At 31.4% G+C, this 24,037-nt stretch overlaps 1 protein-coding gene across 1 annotated transcript; it reads right to left on the bottom strand.

Annotated features, from left to right (window-relative positions):
- Positions 1-1,234: 1,234 nt before the first annotated feature.
- On the bottom strand, positions 1,235-9,779 carry LOC109795316 (glutamate receptor 2.7). Its single transcript, XM_083071156.1, has 5 exons — positions 9,379-9,779; positions 7,814-9,111; positions 2,529-2,835; positions 2,003-2,400; positions 1,235-1,901 (listed from the first exon to the last, which is right to left on the bottom strand). Exons 1-5 carry the CDS (start codon positions 9,659-9,661, stop codon positions 1,509-1,511), a joined length of 2,679 nt encoding a protein of 892 aa, XP_082927282.1. The 5' UTR covers positions 9,662-9,779; the 3' UTR covers positions 1,235-1,508.
- Positions 9,780-24,037: the final 14,258 nt, after the last annotated feature.

The following is a 24,037-nucleotide window of genomic DNA, read 5'->3' as shown; positions in this document are numbered from 1 at the left end:
AATAATATAATATTATGCAAGGATAAACAAGAAGCTAAGAGTCTTGAAAGTTGAAACACTTTAGAGCCGGTTTATAGTCAAGTGGTGAACTCAAATAACAAACTTATATTATTCTAATTATCATAAAATTTGGAATATGCTTTTGTGAAATTATTGTTCAATCTCATTATAACCTCCAGCAAGCTCCACACTTGCCTTTCATAAAAAACACTCAAGCTTAGCCTTTTTATACTTCAACTTGCTTCAAGTTTTCTGGAAAATCAATCTCCATTCGAGCTCAAGATCACGTTTTCAACACCGTCTGTAGTCGATAATATTCTTGAGTTGTTCCTATGAATATATATGTGTGTGTCTTGCAGTCTTGGAATGGTTTTCTTTTGAGTATAGTTGTTGTCCTAATTGTAGTTTAATGTGGTTTTGGACTAGGATCTTAGCCTAGGTTCCTAGGATTATGACATTAAGCCTTATGTATCAGAGTTACACAAAAACTGCAGCTGCTGGGTATATTATCTTTTCCTTTGCTCTTAAAGATCATTTTAGAGCTTGTTTGTTTCGGATTTTTTTAATGAAATGAAAGTACTTTCTAATAGAAGTGTTTAAAATATTTGTAATAATTAGATAACTTTTTCTTGATAGCTAAACTAAAACCTAAAAGACCATCTTGGTGCATTTTCCAGATGTAGAAAAAGTCGTTTCTGAAAAAGTTGCAAGAACAATTTTCATCATTAAAGGACCTTTTATGAAGCTTTTTCAATCCAATCACACTTGTTCTTTTTTCCTCTTGAGAGTTACTTGTTTCATTGTCTCTTTTAATGACCTTTAGCCTAATTGACAATTTTTGGTACAAAGTTTTATTTGGATTAGGAGTTGGGACAACATAAATAATTGAAATTGATCTACTCATTTATTTTGTTGCAGATGTGATGTAAAAAACATATTTCAAGAGAATACAAACCGATAATGTACTAAAATTCTTTGTTAGAGGATGTTTTTGGTTACTGAGAACTATGAAATTTTATTTTTCGTTGTACTTCCTATAGAACTTGTTTATGTAGAATGCTGAGTTATTGATCATTTGCAATGCATTGGTTGCAACCAGCAGATGAGGACTTGCTGATGGAACTTAAGTTTGTTGGTATGTATGCATGTAATTTAATGACGAGTGCATTTATACGAAGATAGTATCCCCTAGTGGAGACGTTACCTTTTTCAAATAATATGAAATCAAATGGTTAAGTTCTTTGATGATATCAATCTTAATGCATTCACTCCCTACCCATTACAATAAGCAATTTACAAGGTTCATATAACTGTTATTCTGAAGTTCAGTAACGGTTTTGTTATTATTAGAATCCTTGATAAAGTTATCAAGGTACGGAAGCAGGTTAATATGTGCTTCCTTCCTATGTTACTTCCCTAGATGTTGGATGAAAAATATGGTTATTGGTTGTGCTAGATGATCAACAGCTAACCGTTGCTGGTGGAGACACCGTTATGATATGTGGCAATTATGGAGCCATTGCCTGATTTTGTATGGTTGTCTGTGGTGCATACTTTCTGCTGTAAATCTGCTTAACAATTATCACTACCTTTTTCCATGGGCTTTGAGCACCTGAGTTGTCATTACGTTGTTCTTGTACCTCATCTTGGGATGTTTGACTATATTTCAGCTGGATAGTATAAAGTAGGAAACAAATAGTAGAAGTGGCACCAGAAATCACGTACAGAACCCAGAAGCTTCCAAGCCTCAAACTTTCTGTACTTTCGGAGGTGGATTTGTTGGAGCACGCACCTGGATGGTTCAACCATTTGTCTTCTAACTTCTTCAATTCTCCCAGCTCTAAGAGCTGCAGTATAGCTTTAGAAACATCTCTAGCCACTGGAGAGCCTTTCTGGAACATCTGCATCAAGAGATTGATAGCAAATTAGCGAAAACGGATTGCCTTATAGTAACTAGTTAACACATGACCCTAGTTTTTAGAAGAATTCAACTGTTACTTACAAATCCAAGTCCTCCAAATTTGACGGTAGGTACAGAGGCAGAGTACCCTGTGCAGTGTTCACTGATATAAACTTTTTCATAAGGGAGTTCGAGAAAAGCCGCTGCTATTGAGTTGTTTTTGAATGCACATGCATAATGATCTTCACCACTAATGTTTATGATGTTTTCTGGCTTGAATTCTTTGACTTTCTCTAAGTATGTCCTAACAAATGAATCTCCATCACAACCAATTTTCATGTTGTGCTTCTTCAGGTACTCCATGTCTGTTACATTTGGTCGCAGTCGTTGAACTGTGAGCATGGAAGAAAGACTGGCAGTGTAGCTTGAGTTAAGAATCAACACTAGAAATAGCCATGATACCATCACCACACGAGATAAGTCGCTGTAGATTTTCTCCCCTACAACATGAAACCATTGCATCAATTTCAGTTTAATACAAATCAGGATTTCTTTGCTCTAACACTTTTTTTTTTCCATAATAAAAGTTGATCATTGTTGTTAAATGAAGTATGAGGCTGATACTCACTATGAGCAAAGAATAGAGAGGAGAACGTAAACATAAGAGCAGTGCTGATCTGACTTCTCCAATTGCCATGAAACTCTGGATTGGGTTCCCGCTCCAGGTACCACACTACTAACATTGTGTAAATCAACATGGCACCAGTTGCCACCCACATTTGCCAGGTGAAAGGCTTCATAAACATCCATGTTGATTCTTTGGACTTTTCTGTAACTATCATTGACAATCCTGATTCTGCATATGGCACAGTAAAATCTACATATTGCAATCTTTCTGCTAGTATGGTGACGTCTCCAACAACAGCATCATAAGTCTTCCATTTCATCATCATGAAACCACATGACAACCATAAAAGTGTTAGGTTACTTCAGAATTAACAAGAATCAACTTTACATTTAGGAAAAGTGAAGGTTTTCTTCAGTATTATTTTTGGCTGATTGTAGAGGAACTTGTTCATTTGGATTTTCTGTTGGTTATTTTATTGAAGGAAAGGTTGAGAGAGTGGAACGGAGAAAATTGAGTGTGGAACAGAGGAATATGAAACTGCATGTATTTTATTGAAGAGTGCAATTGCTTTTATAAAGCACATAAGTGAACGGAAATGTACGTAAATGTAGGCCACTATAACCACTAACAAACTAGTGCTCTTAGTGCCTAGAAAATAGCAAATAAATCCTACTAGTCAACATGACTTTTATTTTCCTAAAAAATAGCATAACATATAATTTAATTTTTTTTTTTTTTTTTTTAATATTTCCAATAGTCATCAATCAACACTCCTCCTTGACTTTGGAACTGCAAACTCCAAGCTTTTGTCTCAAGAACTCAAATCTAGATTTTGGAAGTGCCTTGGTTAGGATATCAGCCACTTGATCTTCTGATTTGCAGTAAACTAGTTTCACTTGTCCTTCTCTTTGAACTTCTCTTAAAAAGAAAAGTTTTATCTTGAAATGCTTTGTTTTGCCATGAAAAACTGGATTATTGGCAATTGAAATTGCAGCTTGATTATCCACAAAAATCTTTGTGCTGTCTTCTTGTTCTATGTGTAAATCAGCCATGATCTTCCTTATCCAGACAGTTTGATTTACAGCAGCTGCAGCAGCAACATACTCTGCTTCTGCTGTTGATTGGGCTATAATTTCTTGCTTTTTGGAACACCATGAACCAGAACCAAGTGAGAAACAATAACCAGAAGTGCTTCTCATATCATCAACACATCCTGCCCAATCACTATCTGAATAACCATGAAAACTTAAGCTTTCAACTTTCTTGAACCATACACCATAATCAATTGTGCCTTTAACATATCTAAGAATTCTTTTTGCTGCTTGAAAATGAATTTCACTAGCACAATGCATGTACCTTGATAACAAACTCACTGAATGCATGATATCTGGTCTGGTGGCAGTTAAATACATTAAGCATCCAATTAAGGATCTAAACAGCTTTTCATCAACCTTTTCAGCACCATCTTCTCTGCAGAACTTTTCTTTTTGGTTCATTGGAGTTGCAGCTGACTTACACTCTCCCATGTTGAACTTCATAAGCACTTCCTTTGCATACTTTTCTTGGCACACAAATATTTCATTTTTCTTTTGTTGCACTTGCATACCAAGAAAAAATGTCATCTTTCCAAGGTCTGTCATTTCGAAGACATTTTCCATTTCTTCTTTAAACTTGTCAATCATCTCCTTACAATTTCCTGTAACAAATAAGTCATCAACATACAGAGATATCATAAGTATATCTTCATTCACCTTTTTAATATATAAGGTGTACTCACTCAGACTTTTCACAAAGCCTAAGCTCATTAAATGTGCATCAATTCTGCTATACCAAGACCTTGGTGCTTGTTTCAGACCATATAATGCCTTTTTCAGTAGATAAACCTTGTCTTCTTGTCCTTGAAGAGCAAAACCTTCTGGCTGTTCCACAAAAATTTCTTCCTCCAAATATCCATTCAAAAATGCTGATTTTACATCCAATTGATGTATAAGCCAGCCCTTTTGTGCAGCTAGTGCTAGCAGCAACCTTATTGTGTCTAGCCTGGCAACTGGGGCAAATGTTTCAGAGAAATCCACCCCAAACATCTGAGCATATCCCTTGACAACAAGTCTTGCCTTGTACTTGTTCACAGAACCATCAGGATTGAACTTGGTTCTATAAACCCACTTTACTCCAATGGCCTTCTTATGACTAGGTCTATCCACCAACTGCCATGTCTGATTTTTTTCAATCATTTTGAGCTCCTCTTCCATAGCATTTATCCACTTTTTGTCAGTTGCAGCCTCTTCATATCCACCAGGTTCCATGACAGCAACATTACACCTTTGATAGATGTCAGAAAGCAATCTTGTTCCTCTGACAGGTTCATCATCCACATCTTCATTCTCCTCCTGCAATCCAAGCTCATTGTTGCCTTTCCAGTCCAAACAATCAATTTGTTCAAGGAATTTGTTGTCTTTCCAGCTCCAACAGTCAAACTCCAAGAATTTCACATCCCTGCTAACAATGACTTTGTTTTTGTGTGGAAGATAGATCCTGTAGGCCTTTGAAATCAAGCTATAGCCTACAAAAATTCCAGGTTCTGCTTTCTTGTCCAATTTGTCTCTCTTAATATGAGGAATATAAGAGAAACACAAGCAACCAAATATCTTTAAATTAAAGAGCTCAGGTTTGTAACCGTACCATGCTTCAAAAGGTGTTTTCTGTTGTAAAGCTTTTGTTGGCAGTCTATTGAGTAAAAACACTGCAGTATTTACAGCCTCTGCCCAGAATTTTTTAGGCAAATCTTTGTCATGAAGTAAGCACCTAGCCATCTCCATAATAGTCCGATTTTTCCTTTCTGCGGTGCCATTTTGCTGAGGTGAATAAGGGGCTGTAAGCTGGTGTTCTACACCTGTATCTTCACAAAACTTGTTAAATTTTTTGGAAGTATATTCAGTTCCATTGTCGGATCTGATCATCTGCATTTTGCACTTGCTTTGATTTTCCACCAAAGTTTTAAACTTCCAAAAAATGTCAGCAACTTCATATTTAAACTTCATAAAATATATCCAACACATTCTTGTCATGTCATCAATGAAAATAATATAATACCTACTGCCATTCAATGATGGTGTGCTCATAGGACCTCCAACATCTGTATGTATCAATTGTAGATTTTGTATAGCCCTCCAAGTCTTGTTTTGTGGAAATGGGAGTCTTGTTTGCTTTCCATACTGACAGGCAATGCATGTAGGAGATTCTTCTTCAATATCAGATAAGCCTCTGACCATGTTATTCTTCTTCATGAATATTAGAGCACTGTGGTGAAAATGGCCCAATCTTTTATGCCAAAGTATTGTATTGCTGACCTCTTTGTGCACTGCAGCATGTTCTTCACTCATGAAGTCCAAAGCAAAGCTTTTTCCTTTCATTATGACTTTAAATACTTCCTTGCCTGCTGAATCTTTGATTATGCAGTTTTTATCTTCAAACAACACCTTATAACCTTTTTCAAGCAATTGAGGAACACTCAACAGGTTTTGGTTAATTTCTGGAACATATAAGACATCTGAAATTAGTTTCAAACCTGTTTGACCTTCAATTGCCACTGTTCCTTTGCCTTTTACTGCAATATATGCTCCATTACCCACTCTGACTTTAGAAAGTGCAGTTTTGTCAAGTTCTTTAAAGAGCTCTCGATCATAACTCATATGATTTGTGCAACCACTGTCTATGAGCCAACTTTCGGTGGAGCTATTGGCAGCAAAGCATGTAACAGCAAACAATTGTTCCTCTTGTGATTGATCCTCAGCAACCTTAACTTCTCCTTGTTGTTGATGAGATTTGCAAATCTTTTCCATGTGTCCCAGCTGCCCACACTTATGACACTTTACATCTGGTCTCCACCAACACCTTTTTTGTGGATGATTGGTTTTCTTACAATGAGGACAAGGTGGAAAAACCTGAGTATTACTACTCGTGTTGTTGATCTTGTTTAATCTTCCAGGTCTGGTATCATTGTTCTGCTTCTTCTTCTGTTTGTTGCCATTGCTCTGGAATTTGACTTGAAAAGCACCCTCCACAGATCCTTCTTGCCTCATAAGTCTTCTTTGCTCTTGGGCCTGTAAGGCATGCATCACCTCTGCCAAAGTGATCTTAGATAGATCCTTTGTGTTCTCCAAGGTAGCTATAGAAGCTTCATATCTCTCTGGTACTGATACAAGAATTTTTTCAACAATTCTTGAATCAGAAAAAGCTGTGCCCAGCAATCGTACTTTGTTGGCAATGCCAAGCAACGTATTTGAGTACTCTTTTATGGTGTCTGATTCTTTCATTCGCTGCAGCTCAAATTCTCTCATTAAATTCAATACTTGCATGCTTCTAATCCTCTCATCTCCTGCATATTCTTCCTTCAAGTAATCCCAAATTGCTTTTGCTGTGTTGTGAGACATGATCCTGGTGAAAATTATTTTTGAAACACCAGAAAATAAACATGCCTTTGCCTTTGCTTTCCTGGTTTTTTTTTCCTTGTGGGTTTTCATCTGGGTTATAGTGGGGTTGTCGGGCAGCGGAGCAATTTCGTAATCCTCCTCCACTGCTTCCCAAAGATCCAAAGCCTCTAGGAAGTTCTGCATTTTTATGGCCCAGAGGTCATAGTTATCTCCATCAAAGATAGGAGGAGCAACTTGAGAAAAACTTGTTTCGGCATCCATTTCAGGTCCCGTAAGATGTAGCTCTAGATACCAATTTGTTGGTTATTTTATTGAAGGAAAGGTTGAGAGAGTGGAACGGAGAAAATTGAGTGTGGAACAGAGGAATATGAAACTGCATGTATTTTATTGAAGAGTGCAATTGCTTTTATAAAGCACATAAGTGAACGGAAATGTACGTAAATGTAGGCCACTATAACCACTAACAAACTAGTGCTCTTAGTGCCTAGAAAATAGCAAATAAATCCTACTAGTCAACATGACTTTTATTTTCCTAAAAAATAGCATAACATATAATTTAATTTTTTTTTTTTTTTTTTTTTAATATTTCCAATAGTCATCAATCAACATTTTCCTTCCTAACAATAGGAAGAGACTCTCTCAGAGGCTGTTAGTCCCCACAAAGAAAATACAGAATTAAATTTACACAAACAGGAACATTTTGAAAGTTCATGAAGGTAGGATATAAAACGTTGGAGAACACTGAATATTGACCATTTCTATTTGTGGAGTGTGATGTGAGGAAACTAAAAGCATATTTAACAATATATACAAGAAATAAGGGACACGGTAGATTGAGTAATAAGGCTTTACCTTGTTATAGACAAGTTGAACCAGTTCGGGATAGGTTCCATTGATGGGATAAAAGTCATATGGTAAATCATAATCCAAAAGGCCTAACACCTTCTCAAAAATTTCAATGCAGAATCCACTATATTTATATGAATTTGTAAGCTCGTCATGATCAACCTTGACAAACTTGGAAAAGGAGGTTCTTCGAGGAACCGCTATTCTCATTGGATTTTTTTTAGTAGGCAGATTCCAGCCCTTTGGAAATCCTATTACTTTCCCTGGCCATAATACTAATCCACTTAATCTTTCCGTGTTCCTAGAAACACTAGTTGAACCTTGTTTTGTAGGTAAGCTGTTGTTGAACCCATGTTCTAGAGTCCAAAAGTCTAATTCTCTGTAACTCTTCCTATCTACATTCACAATCCTTAAGGTAGGATTCTTCAAGAGATGTCCTGCTTCAAATTGAATTTCTCCACTTAAGCCAAGGAAATTGCTTGACAGTACTTCTCTTAGCAAAGTGTTTTTGCTACTACCATTGCCACTGGCCATTCTATCTATTGCTTGTGCAACAATTTTAATGCTATCATATGCTTGGAGAGCATAAAATCCCGGGTTGCGATTATCCTCCTCAGGATACTTGGCCAGAAAAGATTTCCGGAACTTAACCTCAAAATCTTGATACTCACTGCTACTTTCTGAGTAGTAGGTCTTGATTCCTAAAGCACCTTCCATGTAGGAAATATCATACTTGTTCACAGAGTCCAGTAAATTTGTTATACTCTCTGGGATTATCCAAGCTGATTCGGCATCCACAAGTCCCATTTGTGAAGCTTCTCTGAACAAATGGATCACCATTTCTAATGATGATTGCAGAACAATGAAAACCCTGGATTGTGTATTTTCAACTAACTTAAACAGCTCTTCACGAATGAACTCTCCAGGATTACGCAGATTAGAAGGTGATGGAAGAGCTAAGCGGTACTCAATCATTGAACCAACATCCTGGAGGGTCTCGGAAAGCAGTGCTAGCATCCCATAATCTCCACCATTGGCATCACCTTCATAGATGACTACTACTCTCTGCCAACTATAAGCATGCACCATATCTGCAACACATTGTGCATATGCAGTACCATTGTAGGCCATTCTTGCCAAAAAAGGCCAGTGAATTGGCATCAATGGTGGGGTAATGGCAGGTTCTGCGAAGGATATGACAGGAACTCGAGTTTTGCGTCCTAATTCAGCCACTGAAGCTGCTTCTGCCCATGTGTGCATCCCTATAATCACTTGCGTCTTCTGCGTTTTAATCATCTTTCTAGCTGTAAGAAATAGGTTCACATTCAATAATTCACATATTTAACAAGGTTAAACCAAAAAGTATAGAAAAATTAACATATTCTCAAACACACTCGTTGAAAATTATTATAAATCACAATCTTGTGAATCCCATTTCTTAATGAGTTACAAACATGGTTTCTAGTTCTCAATTTGTTATATCAAATAATAAAAAGTTAAAAAATTGTGTTGTTAGTACTCTTAAAAAAAAAAAAAAACCTTATTCTTAGCAAATGATTGTTATTACTAACCGATAGAAGTAGGTTTGAAGGGGTTTTTGGTGGGTTCCTGAAAATGAAGAGCTAGCTCGTAGGTCTTGGAAGAGTTATTGTAACTTTGAGCTGCAAGGTCCATGGCTACACGCTGTTCTTTCCCAATGCGAGAGTTAACATCAATGATTGCACCTATAGATATAACTTTGTTGTCTACATTTGTAGCCTCAACTTGATAGCAATTAATGAGAACAAATGAAATGAATAAATAGGTGAGCCAAAATCTTGGAAGTGCTAGAGAAATAGTGGATGGGAAACTCATTTTGCTTCTATTTTCTTTTGCTCATGCATGACCTATAAGGCTTATATAGTATAAGTATAAGCAGTTGTTGTGAAATTTGTGCATGGACAAGGTTCCTATGGCATAGTTTCATGCAATGCAATATATATAAGTAAGCTTATGTAAAAAATATGCAATGGGGAAAAAATATATAGTTCTGGACCCCAAGGATTCTGGTGGGGCTTGAACTTGAGTTTTGATCAGGTCAATTATGCAGTTTTGACTCCACATTGGGTCTGCCAAGATGGATACATACGCGGCCATTCCTTGCCTCGATTAGATTCCAAATGAATAAGGCATCCCAATTTTTTCATGTTGTCATTTTCTCTTAATTGGTAATTATTTTGTACCCTAAACTGACTTTTTAATACTATTTATTAGTCTTAATCGAAATATATATCTTTTTATTATTAAATATTTTTAATGGAAACCATCAAATACTTTTAACAAGTTTTTTAATTCAGTAATTATAAGGTGAGATATGAAAATTGATATAATATTCTCAAGCTCCTATCATACACTTTAATAATGAGAAGGTAAGATATGTATTTATAATTAAGTTATACATATAAATATATTGCACTAATCAACATAAATTAAAAAAAAAAAAAAAAAACTTGATTCTTTATAAATGCATATATTTCTAATAAAATAATGTTAACAATTTTATGTTAAAATTCATTTTAAACCTACCAAAACCGTACGCATATTCTGAATAAACAAATATTTGTGAGTAGAAGATACGAAGGAATCCAATAATAAGAAGATTGATTGTTAAAGTCAATTTGAATGATACAGAAAAATGAAGCCGCGACCAGCATGCTTTTGCAAAATTACTCTGAGCCTTCGTATATTAGAAACTTTGAATATCAAATTGAATAAGGGGTCATGGATCTAGAGAACTCTATTGTCTCTAGATACTATTCATTTACCACTTCAAGATTAAAGATAGACCTGTTCAAAATTACGTTAAAAGAAACTTAATTCTTATGTTTTATTACATTTCAATCAATTAAAATTAATTAATATTTTAAGTTGTATAATGTATTCATAAAATATTTATTATATATAACTAAAATTTATAATAAGTTATATATATGGACAAATATTATATTTGAAAATTTATATTTAAAATTTGTATACATAGATACTTTTAAACATATAAATTATATTTTATATTTATGATAAATAATTTATATCATAAAAATATTATTTTTATTTATTGGTAATTTATTTTTAAAATATTAAAATTTAATTTACAAATAATCAGATAAATAAAAATTAAATTAGATAAAAAAAATTAAAAAATTTCTAAAATTCTATCATAAAAGAAAAGTCTCTAAAAATAAAAGAAAAGTCTCTAAAAATACTTTTGTAATACTTTTGTACAAAATATGGATTTGTATTTAATACATAAGAATTGATGTAAATATCACTTTTAAATAGTTTTTATAAAAGTCAATAATCTTACGATGTTAGTGTACCAACTATTTTCTATTTTGGAAAAAATATGTTCTGTTTTTATTATTTTTAATTTTAGTTACAAAATTATTACCTTTTTATATTATTATATACTTTTAATTATTTGTATTAATATTTTTAACTATTTCACTATTTTATATAAATATTTAATAGTAAAAATAAGATGATATCACGATTAAAATAAATTTGAAATGTAAAAAAAATATTTTCTTAAATAAACAGACTCTAAATTTAATCATAATTCCATAGTTTTGTTGACATTTAAGTCTTAAATTACTGAAAATTGATTTTTTTTACTACATACTTAAGGTAATAATTAACTATCAATTATATATACCACACTATTATACCACACCATGTCGAATTCTTGGCAATATGTATCACTTATCTATCAATGTGTGTTAGATTTTGTTGCTGCATAATGTCATATTTAAATCTTTGACTAATTTTATCATATTTTTTATAAATTTATTTTAGTCATTTATTTTCTAAAATATTTATTTTGATTCTTTATCACTTAATTTTAGATTAATTTATTCCTTTTGATTTTTTTTACTAATTCAAAATTTAAAACTTATCGTATTATATTTCCTTATATAAAAATTCTTATCGTATTAGATTTACTTATATAAAAATTATTGAATGTAATTAAAGTTTAAACCAAAAATTATATATATATATATAGTAAAAATTGAAAATTAAAAAAATATATATATAATTTTATACTATATTCTAATTGTTCATGGAATATATTTCTACACAATTTTCACTATATTTGTAGTTCTTTTGGACTCTAATATCAATTACATTTCAAGTTTTCAAATAGGTTAATTTAATGTTATAAAGTTTATGTCTTGAATCAGGCAAAAATTGATTTAAAATTGTGTCGAATATTAAAAATATCATTAAATTAAAAATACTAAATATAAAATATAAAGTATCAAAATAAATAATTTAATAAATAAGGAATCAAAATAAGATTAAAAAAAAACTTAAAAGTATAATTTAACCTAAAACTTAATATGTATGTTTTTTCATGTTGAATATCTTCTATGAAGAAACAAGATCTGTCTAAGATGTTGGAGATAGTGAAGATCTTATCATGGAGTTCGATCAATAGCAAAGAGAATATTTCATATCCTCTATCATATTGGGATGACCCATTATCATGCTTTAGAATAAGTTCATGATTTGTTTTAATCATGGGTTTGATGTGCTTTGTTTTGTGGCATGCTTTTCTTTGAGTAACAATTTTTACGGGTCTGTTATTATCTTATATTCTTATACTTGGTTATAGTGGTGTGTTCATGATACAAGGCTAGAAAAAACTTTGTATAGGTGGGATTTTGTGGAGGTAACACATACTCAATTTTTTTGTATTGATTCTAGGTGCTGTTTATTATATGGCAGCAAAACTTTTTTTTTTTTAACAAGTTTGTGATTATAATTTTTTTTTTCATTTTCAAATTTTTAGATTTTTCATTAAATATTTTCGGTTAATATATATAAAAGAAATAAATTGGGGCCTTATTATAGACCTATTCATTCCGAATTTGGATCCTCTCCTGCAATATTCTCTCTCCAGCAACATTAATAATCATTGAATATATCTAATGAGATCTAAATTCATTCCGTGAGGAGTTGAAAACCAAGCAGTTGAGGTTGCCTCAAGAAGATTTTTATATCATTTTTCACACATATACACATGTCTCCACATTGGTGAGATATCCGATGGTGGCCCTACAGAGCTCACTCACGCTTAGAGTGTTTGCACCGCCGCTCGAAAACCAAGCAGTTGAGGTTGCCTCAAGAAGATTTTTATATCATTTTTCACACATATACACATGTCTCCACATTGGTGAGATATCCGATGGTGGCCCTACAGAGCTCACTCACGCTTAGAGTGTTTGCACCGTCGCTCCATCATGACTTGCCAGCCATCATACTTGTCGAGCCGGTCACCTCAGACCACCAGCTCTGATACCACTTGTTGAGCACCGAGGGGAGTTTTCACACATATACACATGTTTCCACATTTGTGAGATATTGTCCGCTTTAGGCCCAAGCCCTCACGATTTTGCTTTTAGACACCACCCAAAAGGCCTCTCAACTAATGGAGACAATTGTGTGTATATAAACTCATGTCCATCCTCTTGTTTGAACGATGTGGGACTTTGCTTGCATCCCAATAGAACCAAAGACTTCCTTGAGTGGTAAATTCTTCTGTGTGTATGCATGTTCATGTGTGTGTGCATATCCGTGTATCTGTGTATATGTGTGTGTCCATGTGCATGTATGTGTTGTGCGTGCCCATCTATGCGTCCGTGTGTTTGTTGTGTGCATACATCCATGTGTGTGCATCAACGTGCGTGTGTGTTTTATACATGCATTCGTGCCTTTGTATGTGTATGCGCGTGCATACGTGCGTGTGTATGTGTGCATGTGTATGTATGTGCGTGCGTCTACACGAATGTGTTTTATGTGCATGCGTTCGTGCTTTCGTATGTGTATGCGTGTGCGTGCAAGTATACGTGCGTGCATATGTGCGTGTGCATATGTGCATCCATGTGAACGTGCATGCGTGTGTTTGTTTTTTAAAATATTTTTTAGTTTCTTAAATTTAAAGTAAATTAATATTTTTTAGTTTATTAAATTTAAGGTAAATTTGATTTTAATCCATCAAATTTAAATTTTACTTTTTTTAGTTCTTATAATTTATAAAAAAATTATTTTAGTCCTCTAGGTTATTAATAACATATCATTTTTTGTGTGAATAAACACACCATAACATATCTAACAGTGACAAATTGACACAATTATGTTATATTGACTGAATTTAATATGATATTTTCATTAATAAGATACTAACACAATTTTATTTTGTAGATCTACTAAAGAAATTTAAATATAAAAATTAAAATAAAATTTTCAAAATTAAAAGACTAAAAAGAACATTTTAAATTTGAGAAAATAAAAAAAGTTATTTTAAATTTGAGGACTAAAAATTTGCTTAAGCCTATGTTATATATATATATATATATTAATATATAGATTTTTTATTGGATTATATTATATTTTTATTAAAAATTTGATAATATATTAAATTTAATTATTTTTTATTGAAAATATAATATAAAAATTGAATAATATATTATGAAAATAACATTATATATTTAAATTAAATATATTTATATTTAATTCATTATATTAAACATATATAATAATTACAAATTTTAAAAATATGTAAAAAAATAATTACATATACATGATAAAGTAAGGAAAAGGTAAAAAGATAATTGTTTAAATAAATTATTTTTACATAAATATATAATTTTATAAAATATAATTTAAAATTTTTAATTTCTCTCTATTTCTCACTTGAGTGTGTTTAATAATAAGGAAAGAAATAGATAAGAAATAAAGTATAGAGAAATAACTAAAAAAATAAAATAAAGATTTAGTTGTTTAATTTAGGAAAAATAGAGAAGAGAGAAATAGAAAATAAAATGAAATAAAATAGAATTATAATAAAATAATCTATAATAAAATTAACTTTGTGTAAGTTATATATGTTTCACATGTGTTTAATTGGACACAATTTTTTAATCTCGATTCTAATAGTTAGTGATTGTTATTCTATGTTAATAAAAATAATAATAATAATAATAAATAATAAATAATAATAATAAAATCGTACATTCTCCATGGCATATTGGCATGTTTTTTTGTAGAAATAAAAAAGTTGGTAGAGTTCACTACTGTTTAGTTTCTCTCTAACTAAACTATCAATTTTATTTTTTTACTATTCTATTTCTATTTTATCTTTATTTCTCACTCATTTCGCATCATTTCATGCGTAAACAAAAAGACATTCCATTTTATTAAATAACTTCATATTTTATTTTATTTTATTTTATTTTATTTTATTTTATTTTATTTTATCTATTTTCAAATAAATTATTTATTACTTTTTTTTTTTCAAATTCTTCATCTCTTCCAAACAAAGCAGAGGTTAAATGATAGGAAATTAAAAATGTTTAAATGGGTACAAACACTAATATAGAAAAGTAACTTTTCAATATATTTTCTTTTTTAGATTCTCTATGAAACGCGTTCCTTATATCCACAACTTACGCGGTTATGAAGCTGACTTAAAACAACAGAAAGCAACACGAGTTGTTTCGATGGTTTGATACTTTCGGATAATAGAATATAATTTAATTGTCACTGTCATTAAAACATTTTATATATTTTTACTCAATAAAAAACAATCGAGTTTTAATTTTGGCTTTTGTAAATTTTTTATTTTTTATTTTTCTAAATTTTATAAATATTATCTTTTATCATTTGTAAAATATTTTTTGTTTTTATAAAATAAGTAAATTTTGATTTTGAAATAATTTTTATTTTTATTTTTAAAATCTAAAATCATTACTTTCATCTTTAATGCTGATTTTATTGTAGATAAATATAATTTATTTTTAAAATATATATAAAAATTAGAGATATCACACACTAATATGATACTACTAATAATTGTGAATAGCATAAAAAATAATCATTTTACCTTTTGATAGACAAATATATAGTTAAAAATAACTATATAATAATGAGAACAAAAAATTATAGTTCTATATTTGAGGGGATGAAAAACAATCATTTTTTTTACATAAACTAAAATTAAAATATATTTATTTTGTGAGGTTTGACTAAAGAGAGGATTCTAGAGAAAAGGTCTTTGGTCCGTGAGCTCTGTTACTCTCAATCTTCTTCTCTTCTTTTTCCTAATTCTCTTCTAAGTAGTGTTGCTGTGATTCAGGGAGTGGAAACCTCAAATCAAGTCGTTGAATTCGCAAAGTTGGTCGTTCTTCTTCTACCTCGAAATTCTTCGATTTCACTTTGTTCTAAGGTAAGGGAAGCTGGAAACTTTGAATTTTGTTGAATTTGGTTGGGTGTTGAACAAATTTAGGACTTAAAGTCACTAGGATTTCTGAAAAGTGTAGTTTTGGAGGATGGATTGGAGTTGCTTGCATGTGTGTCCTGAGTTTTAAGGTTCTTGATACATGTGAGGTAAATTAATGATCTTGGGAAAAATTCATGGTTGCATGTTGTTTCTGTGACTTGAATTGAGTTATTTTTGGTACATGGGTATTATTTCTTCCATTGCATGTTGAGTTTTTTTTTTTTTTTTTTTTTTTTCTGAGTTTTAATTGTAGAGGTCAAAAAATGGTGAAGAATAAGGATGCCCTCTATCACTAAAAGGTTGAGCTATTTGGAAAGATTGAGCGCTTTGGGGGTCGCGTGATAAGAGGCATCTCTAAAGGCAAAGGGCTAATTTGTTTGGAAACTGCTAAGCACTTTTGAACGCGTGACAAGGGAGATCTTTGGAGGCAAAGGGCCAAGCCGTTTGGAAATGGCTGAGTGCTTTTGAAAACACTAAGTGCTTTGGGAAGCGCTGAGCGCTTTGGTGTTGGTGCAATTGACTAGGTTGTCTTCCAAAAAGGTGTATGTGGCTTGTGTTGATTAGTTATGTTCTTGGTATGATTGATATATTGTTGCATGAATTGTGAAGCATTGATATGCTATGATTGTATGAGTTGTTAAGCATTGGTATGCTATACATGATTGAGGTTATTGATCTTTATATGCATTAATGGGTGTGATGTATATAGTAGATGCATGGTGAGATGTTGATATTGAGAATGCTATGTGACATTAAAACATGATGGCTAACTTAGAACTTAAGGAGAGAAAATTATTAAAAACTGAAGATCCCATATAGAGTATCTTGGAGTGGTGCTCAGGTAGGCCATTATTTAGAAAACCCTTTTTGAGTAGGTTAGTCTCTTGAAGTGGGTTTTGAGGTGTGTTGAGTCTCTTCTAAGTTCTTAGTTAGTAGTTGAGTAAGGTAAGAGGTTGAGGACTACAACCCTTAACCAAGTACCTAGAAATGTTGCGTGGTTTCTTGAGGATAATCAATGGACGAATTTTATATGTGACTTGATAATGCATGCAAAGGTCATGGTAAGCCTATACCCAACTGTACTACTCTTGAAGGTGAAATCGAACTTTCCTAGTGTAAGTGATGAGATCCGAGAAACCAAAGGAGGGATTGGTATCCCATTTTGCTGTGGTCGAGTCGACGCTTCAGGCATGAAAACGATTGGATTGATTCGATAGGGTGACAACACATTGGTTGATGTGTTTGTATATGATGTATGTTGAGGTGTGTTCATGTGCACTTTGATGTCTTTTTGGACATGAGTGGGGGAGGTACGTGCTTGCTTGGATGTGATTAACTTTCATGTATGATATATGGTGTGTTGTTGTATAGTATAGATTTATTTTCTATATGTACATGTTTTTGAACTCTAACTTACCCTTTCTGTTTTCATGGTGGTTTGGACTACGATTGTAACGACCCGCTATGGTCGCTATACTTAGTAGAATCGCACTACTACTAGTGAACTAAGAGAATATAGAACTGAATGACTCATACATATAGGTATGTAAATATAAATATAATAACAATGTTTCTATGTACAAAATATAGCACCATATATGTACAGTCATCCCGAAATCATAACCTCCTAATGCTGGTCAAGCACACACAATAGTTACCCAAGAAGGTAACTCTGACACTAGGACAAAACTCCTCCTCTCGCATGGTCACCTCAACTCCAAGCTAACCCTGACCTGCTCCCATACAAGGTATGATCATCGTAGTCCATCCACATGGAAACAAAAGGATAAGCTAGAGTTCAAAGAGCAATCATACAAGTGCAGAATAAAATCTATACTACATATGCATCCAAATCAAGTCCCAAAGGAACTTCCATCTCAATCAATCATCAATTCATCAAACATGAAGTCAAACACCATACACTTCATCATCATAGCAGTCATGCAATACATGCAACTCATGAAAGATATCAATGCATATCAATCATCTAATGTGTCGTCACGCATACACCTAGGAGATCTCCTTAACAGTAGAGCAGTATAATTGACATCCCAATCCTACTGAAATCACCCCAATCGTTTTCACGCCCAATGCGTCCGCTTGGTCACAGCTAAACAGGATATAAATCCTCACTCGGGTTTACTCGGATGATGTCACTTACACAATTGGAAGTCTGGTTCCACCGTCAGGTATAACACAACTGGGTACAAGCTTACCACGACCTTGACATGCATTACCAAGTCACTTGTGGAGTTTTCCCACTAACTACCCGCAAGGAACCACGCACTTTCCCAAGTACTTGGTTAAGGGAATAACCCTCGACCTCATACTCTGCTCCAACACTAGCTAAGGACTTAGAGGAGACTCACCCAAATCAGTGGCCTACCTGAGCACCACTCTCATAATCAGTGGCCTATCTAAGCACCACTCTCAAGAGACTCTATGTGAGCTCTTCCAGTTTGAAAGCATTTTCCCTCTCCTCAAGTCCTAGGCTAGACACATGCCATAAGGCATCACATGCAATAATGCATCATACATCATACATGGTCTATCCACCATCATGATCAACATCATCATCATATGAACATATACACATGTCATATCATATTCAAACATTCATACATATCATTACCAAGCATACACATGAATCATTCACCACCATACATCATATATCATACATATATGAACTAACTATACATTATAGTATCAAACAACTTTTTAATTAACATGATAACAACTTAACACATCAAAACAACATGTATCTCCCTTCAACAATTGTCTAAGAAAATAACATCCAAAGAGTTATACTCATCCAAATAAATCCCAAACCTATCTGAAAAGAGAGATAAGGGGATTTCCTACAACTCTTATTAAGACATCGAGTCCTAATTCCATCATCTACTTTTTCAAAACTTACAAAAACCGCAACAACTATAACTAATGTTGACAACTTGGCCCCTGTTCATTAAAATAGTCATATATAGAGTTCTAGACCTCCTTTTTAGGTGATTCCAACACCATTGGAAAGCTAAAATCCAAGATTACTACTTTCATGAAGACCATAAAGTCAAATTCTGAAAGCACACTCATGCCCAGCGCAGCCAGCTCTTGCCCGACGTGAATTCATCCAGAAACTGCTTTTGATGAATACAAGCCCGACGCCAATAATATGCGCCCGGTGCAAATTTATACAGCAGTCCCAAAACTTTGAAAATTTCGGCCAAAAATTGAAAAATAGCAAATTCAGCCACATGCAAACCAAGAAACACAATCCATAGACTCCATATAACTCAAAAATAACCTTATATTCAACATGCACCCACCCAATGCATCAAAATCACCAAAAATCCCATTTTTCCCAGACCTTGAAAAATGAGAATTTCCTCCAATCCAGCCATGGATTCTCCAATTTCATGCATCAATTGAGTTCCTAAACTCACATGAAACCAAACAACATACATTCTAGCTTCCCTCACCTGAAAATTGGCTTAGAATAACTAAGAACTGAGAAGAAGAAGAAGTATCCTCCAAAGCTCGACTCCTGGACTTCAATCCTTCAAAAACAAGCTTTCTAGTCTGAAATTCAAGAGAAGACAGAAGACATTAGTGATTTAGAGGAGAAGAAGAATCATACAGAGAAATTTGGGAGAGAAAGGAGCTCATAGACCCAGAGTCGTTCTCTCTAAAACTTTTCTCTAAGTTTCTTTGAGAATGAACTTATGAAGTTCCTTTCTCAGAAAAACTCTTATATACTCTTCTCCCTAAAGTCAACTAAACTTTGAAATCTACTCACTACGTTACAACGATACATTGTATGAGAGTAGATCAAGACTAGACTTGAGGAGCTGATGTGAGTAGGTATTGAGATCTTTTGATGACGGTACTACTAATGTGCCTTGTATAGGTATGCTTGACTAGCACTAGGACGTATGATTATTTTGGGATGACTATACGCGCGCGCGAGCACACACACACACACACACACACACACACACACACACACACACATATATATATATATATATATATATATATATATATATACATATATCTCCTATTTATATTAGTTTTGATAGTTTTATTTATATACTCATGTTATATATATGTATAGTATGTTTCTTCCATTAATCCTTTATGTTCTAGTAATTTTGTTTTCACTACTAGTAGTGATAGTAATTTCACACAGTGAAGCGACCACGTTTGTAGAGACTAAAATCATATATACACCTTTTTTTAGAAATAAAACATTTTATACTATTAGTCAATAAAAAATCATTTTAATGATTTTTAGGCTACTCATTACGAAAGTTAATTAATAAATTTATGTCACATAATATATAATTAGATGATAATATTAAAAAATTATATTATATAGTATACTTTACTTAAATTCGATAGAATGTGAAACAATCTAATAAAAGAAAATGTGAAACGAAGAAAAAGTTGAAAATTTTATTTTAAACCCTGAACGTGACTCATACGATCTAGGCACAAATAGTGCATGATAGGGAAAGTAAAAAAATTACGTCAATTTAGCTCCAAAACATAAAAGTTATAACCATTAATAACTAATTATGTGTAAAAAAAAAAATCAAATTAACAACGTGGAACCAAACACACTCATATATTCTATAGGTTGTACAGTTGATGTGTTAGGAACTAGATGAAATAGTATCAATAATAGTTTTATTAATCAATCATAATACCAGCCTCATAGATTACCAAAGAGAAATAAAATATTACAAATGGTAAGTATCATATTTATATATTTAATCTCGATAGTGCCTTATATAATTAGGACTTGTATTGAAGGTGAATTCATTTTGGCTCAAATTTTTTTTCTATTCACCATCATGCATTTGATGATAAACGTGTATGAGCATTCTTCCTATGGCGTAATTTGGCTTCAATACATGTAATATTTACGAGAAGGCCTAACAATAAGTGAAATTTAAAAGTAAATTTTGAAACCATTTCTTTTTAAATAGAAAAGATATATGTAAAATTCTTTTTATTATGACATAATTTTGCACGAATACGTGTAATATATATAAGATGATCTAACAATAAATGAAACTTAAAATAAATTTTGAAAATCAATAAGTTATTGGTTTAAGTGATCTAGATTTGATTTTTTTTTTCTTGGAGTAATGTTATTTTGCTGGTCATATTGCGATGAGAAATTTCATATATATAATTGGCAAAGAAATTATAAAAATTGAGTTGAATTTTGTTAATATAAATTATTTGAATTCATGTAAAATTGTAACTGTTGAGTTGTAAATCATTGTTTCATGGGGTTTGTTTAAAAAGAAAACTTATTACATTAAAGTGATGATTATCATTTTTATTTTATATATCTACGATGTCTACAATAAAATTCGAATACAAAACTTTGTACATATTACCTTAAATCACTCATCCCAAAATTTGTTTTTATCATTTTCATGTTAGTTCTCATTAACTAGGTAACTAATCCTTTGTTTTTAAAACATGAAGATGCAGCATAATTTTTATTTTTATTTTTGTGATTTTCATACCATGGAAGAGAAGAGGAGAAATCGAATTGAAAAGATGGAATTGATTATTATTTCACAATTGGACAATGAACATTTATTTAAAGAGAAAAGTTATTATAATAAAAGTTAACATGCATGAAACCCCTGCAAGTTGAGGCTAATAAATAAAAGCTATTAGTTGGCAATGAAAGATTTGAACAATATTTGATGACACATAAATATGATAAAAGTTAAATACAGATTTTAGATTTTAGGTGTGATTTATATTCTTCAATCAAATTAAAAATTTATCTCTTAAATATTAGAATTTATTTATGTTATGAAATAATATGAAATATGGATCTAAATTATTGATTCGTCTGAAGGTAAATTTTTTAATTTTAATTGAATAATAACATTAACCACACATAAAAAAAATTATATATAAATTTTGTTCCGATAAATATATATGCACTATGATGCCCCCTTAAGACAGAAGGAAGAGTTTCATGACCAACCAAGTTTTTCTTTGGGCAATATGGTGAAAATCTATCTTTAAGTGCTTGGTTCTCACATGGACATGGAAGTATGGGTTATCATTGACATAAAAAGAACTTTGGTTGTGATACCCTCTCCTCATTATACATTTATTATCATACACATGACAAAAATAAATAAAAATAGAACTACATTTTTAAAAAACTTTTCTCAATAGATAAAAGATATCACATTCTCAATTAAAAAAAAGTTTTGTATTTTATTTTCTTTACTTTTACTAAACTAATATTTTAATATGTACAATACACATATTAAATATTTATTATATATAACTAAAATTTATACTAAATTATATATATATATATATAAATAAATAAAATGTATGAATATATAAATGATATTTATGATAAATAGTTTATATTGTAACATAATATTATTTTATTTATTGATAATTTATTTTAAAAATATTAAAATTTAATTTATAAATTATTACGATAAATAAAAATTAAATTATATATGTAATTATAAAAATCTCTAAAAATCTTCTTGTAGAAAAAAAAATTCTAAACATATTTTTACATAAGAAAGTTATTAGTGTTTAATAAATAGGGAGTTGATATATTTGAGTTTAATATTTTTTTTTTAGGTCATTAGTATTTTTACTTATAAGTTCAGCAAGACCTTAAGTCTATTAAATATAATTTTTGATTACTTTTAAAACTATTTAAATTCTGATTATTTTTATGAAAAATTATGATTATTTGACTTTTCTATTATATGTACATACGTCCATGCCAAAGCATGTGTGTTTCTGAATTTGTCTAAGTTTATATAGCATTGAATTGAAAAAAAAAACTAAAATAAAATAATACGATTCAAAATTAAAAGAAAGAGGGAATGAAAATTTATATATATATATATATATATATATATATTGATATAAGGAATTCAATCTAATGTGTATGAACAATATTAATGTGATGATTTTTATCAATAGTGAGGAGCCATCCAAAGAATTTACAATATATAATGCTTAAATGAACAGAGGGATGGTGATAAGGTATTAGATCAACACAAGTGTCTTGAAAAAGAAGGTAATTTATCTGCTAATTATCACGATTGCGACTCCATAAAGAAGAATATGTGTACACTAGAAAAAAAAGAAAAAGACAAAGAATAGACATAGTGAAAGATGAAAAAGAAAGAATGCATGGTTCACGTCATTTGAATTCTTAAACATCCTTTCATTCTTTTATAGTGTCTTATGTTCAATGGCGTAAATAATGGATGGATTATATTCAACAATTTCAAGAGTCCACGTTTAAGATTCACATTCAAGCAAAAATCAAATCAAATTAATGAAAAGTTACTATTTGTTGTTTTTATTGAATGACGAGAAAGAGTGATAATTCACGATTTATATTTGATTCCAAATATACACTACATATCATTATCATTGTAGTAATGCTGAGACTGAAATAGTATGTAAAAGATTTTAGATTTGAATTATGTTTTTTTTATTAAAATTCTTAAAAAGAAAATGAAATGACACAAAGGATAATTTGTTTGAAATTAAAAAATAATAATTTTTTATAATCATATTATTAATATGAAGGATTCATCAACTTTATCGATCTTTGTTAGAAAAATTGATGTCTAACCACATTTTTTAACAAGTAGATAAAAATTACTTCATAAAATAAAAAATAATAATAAAACAAGTTAGACACAAAAAAAAACTTATTTTATTATTAAAAAAAAAGGTACTAAAGGTATCCACAAACCACAACATCGCAAAGTTCCTCCAAAGATCTTGTCCAGTTAGTATCTTCTATTTTGCGCAATTTTTTTTAAACATTTGTCACTTATAGAAGCACAGGTGCTTTCGAATTTTTTTTAATTAAAAATTAAACTTAT

This window comes from Cajanus cajan, chromosome 3 (assembly GCF_000230855.2).
Source record: "Cajanus cajan strain Asha chromosome 3, NIPB_CcT2T_4, whole genome shotgun sequence".
Classification (NCBI taxonomy): Eukaryota; Viridiplantae; Streptophyta; class Magnoliopsida; order Fabales; family Fabaceae; genus Cajanus; species Cajanus cajan.
Note: the sequence above shows the minus strand (reverse complement) of the source record. Positions and strands in the feature narration are given on the sequence as shown.

Excerpts from the sequence above, each read along its gene's own strand:
- LOC109795316 (XM_083071156.1), bottom strand. The coding sequence starts at position 9,661 with ATGAGTTTCCCATCCACTATTTCTCTAGCACTTCCAAGATTTTGGCTC. Across the intron at positions 2,401-2,528 it reads CTCTCTATTCTTTGCTCATA|GGGAGAAAATCTACAGCGAC; the intron begins GTGAGTATCAGC and ends TTCATGTTGTAG. Across the intron at positions 1,902-2,002 it reads AATTTGGAGGACTTGGATTT|ATGTTCCAGAAAGGCTCTCC; the intron begins GTAAGTAACAGT and ends CTCTTGATGCAG.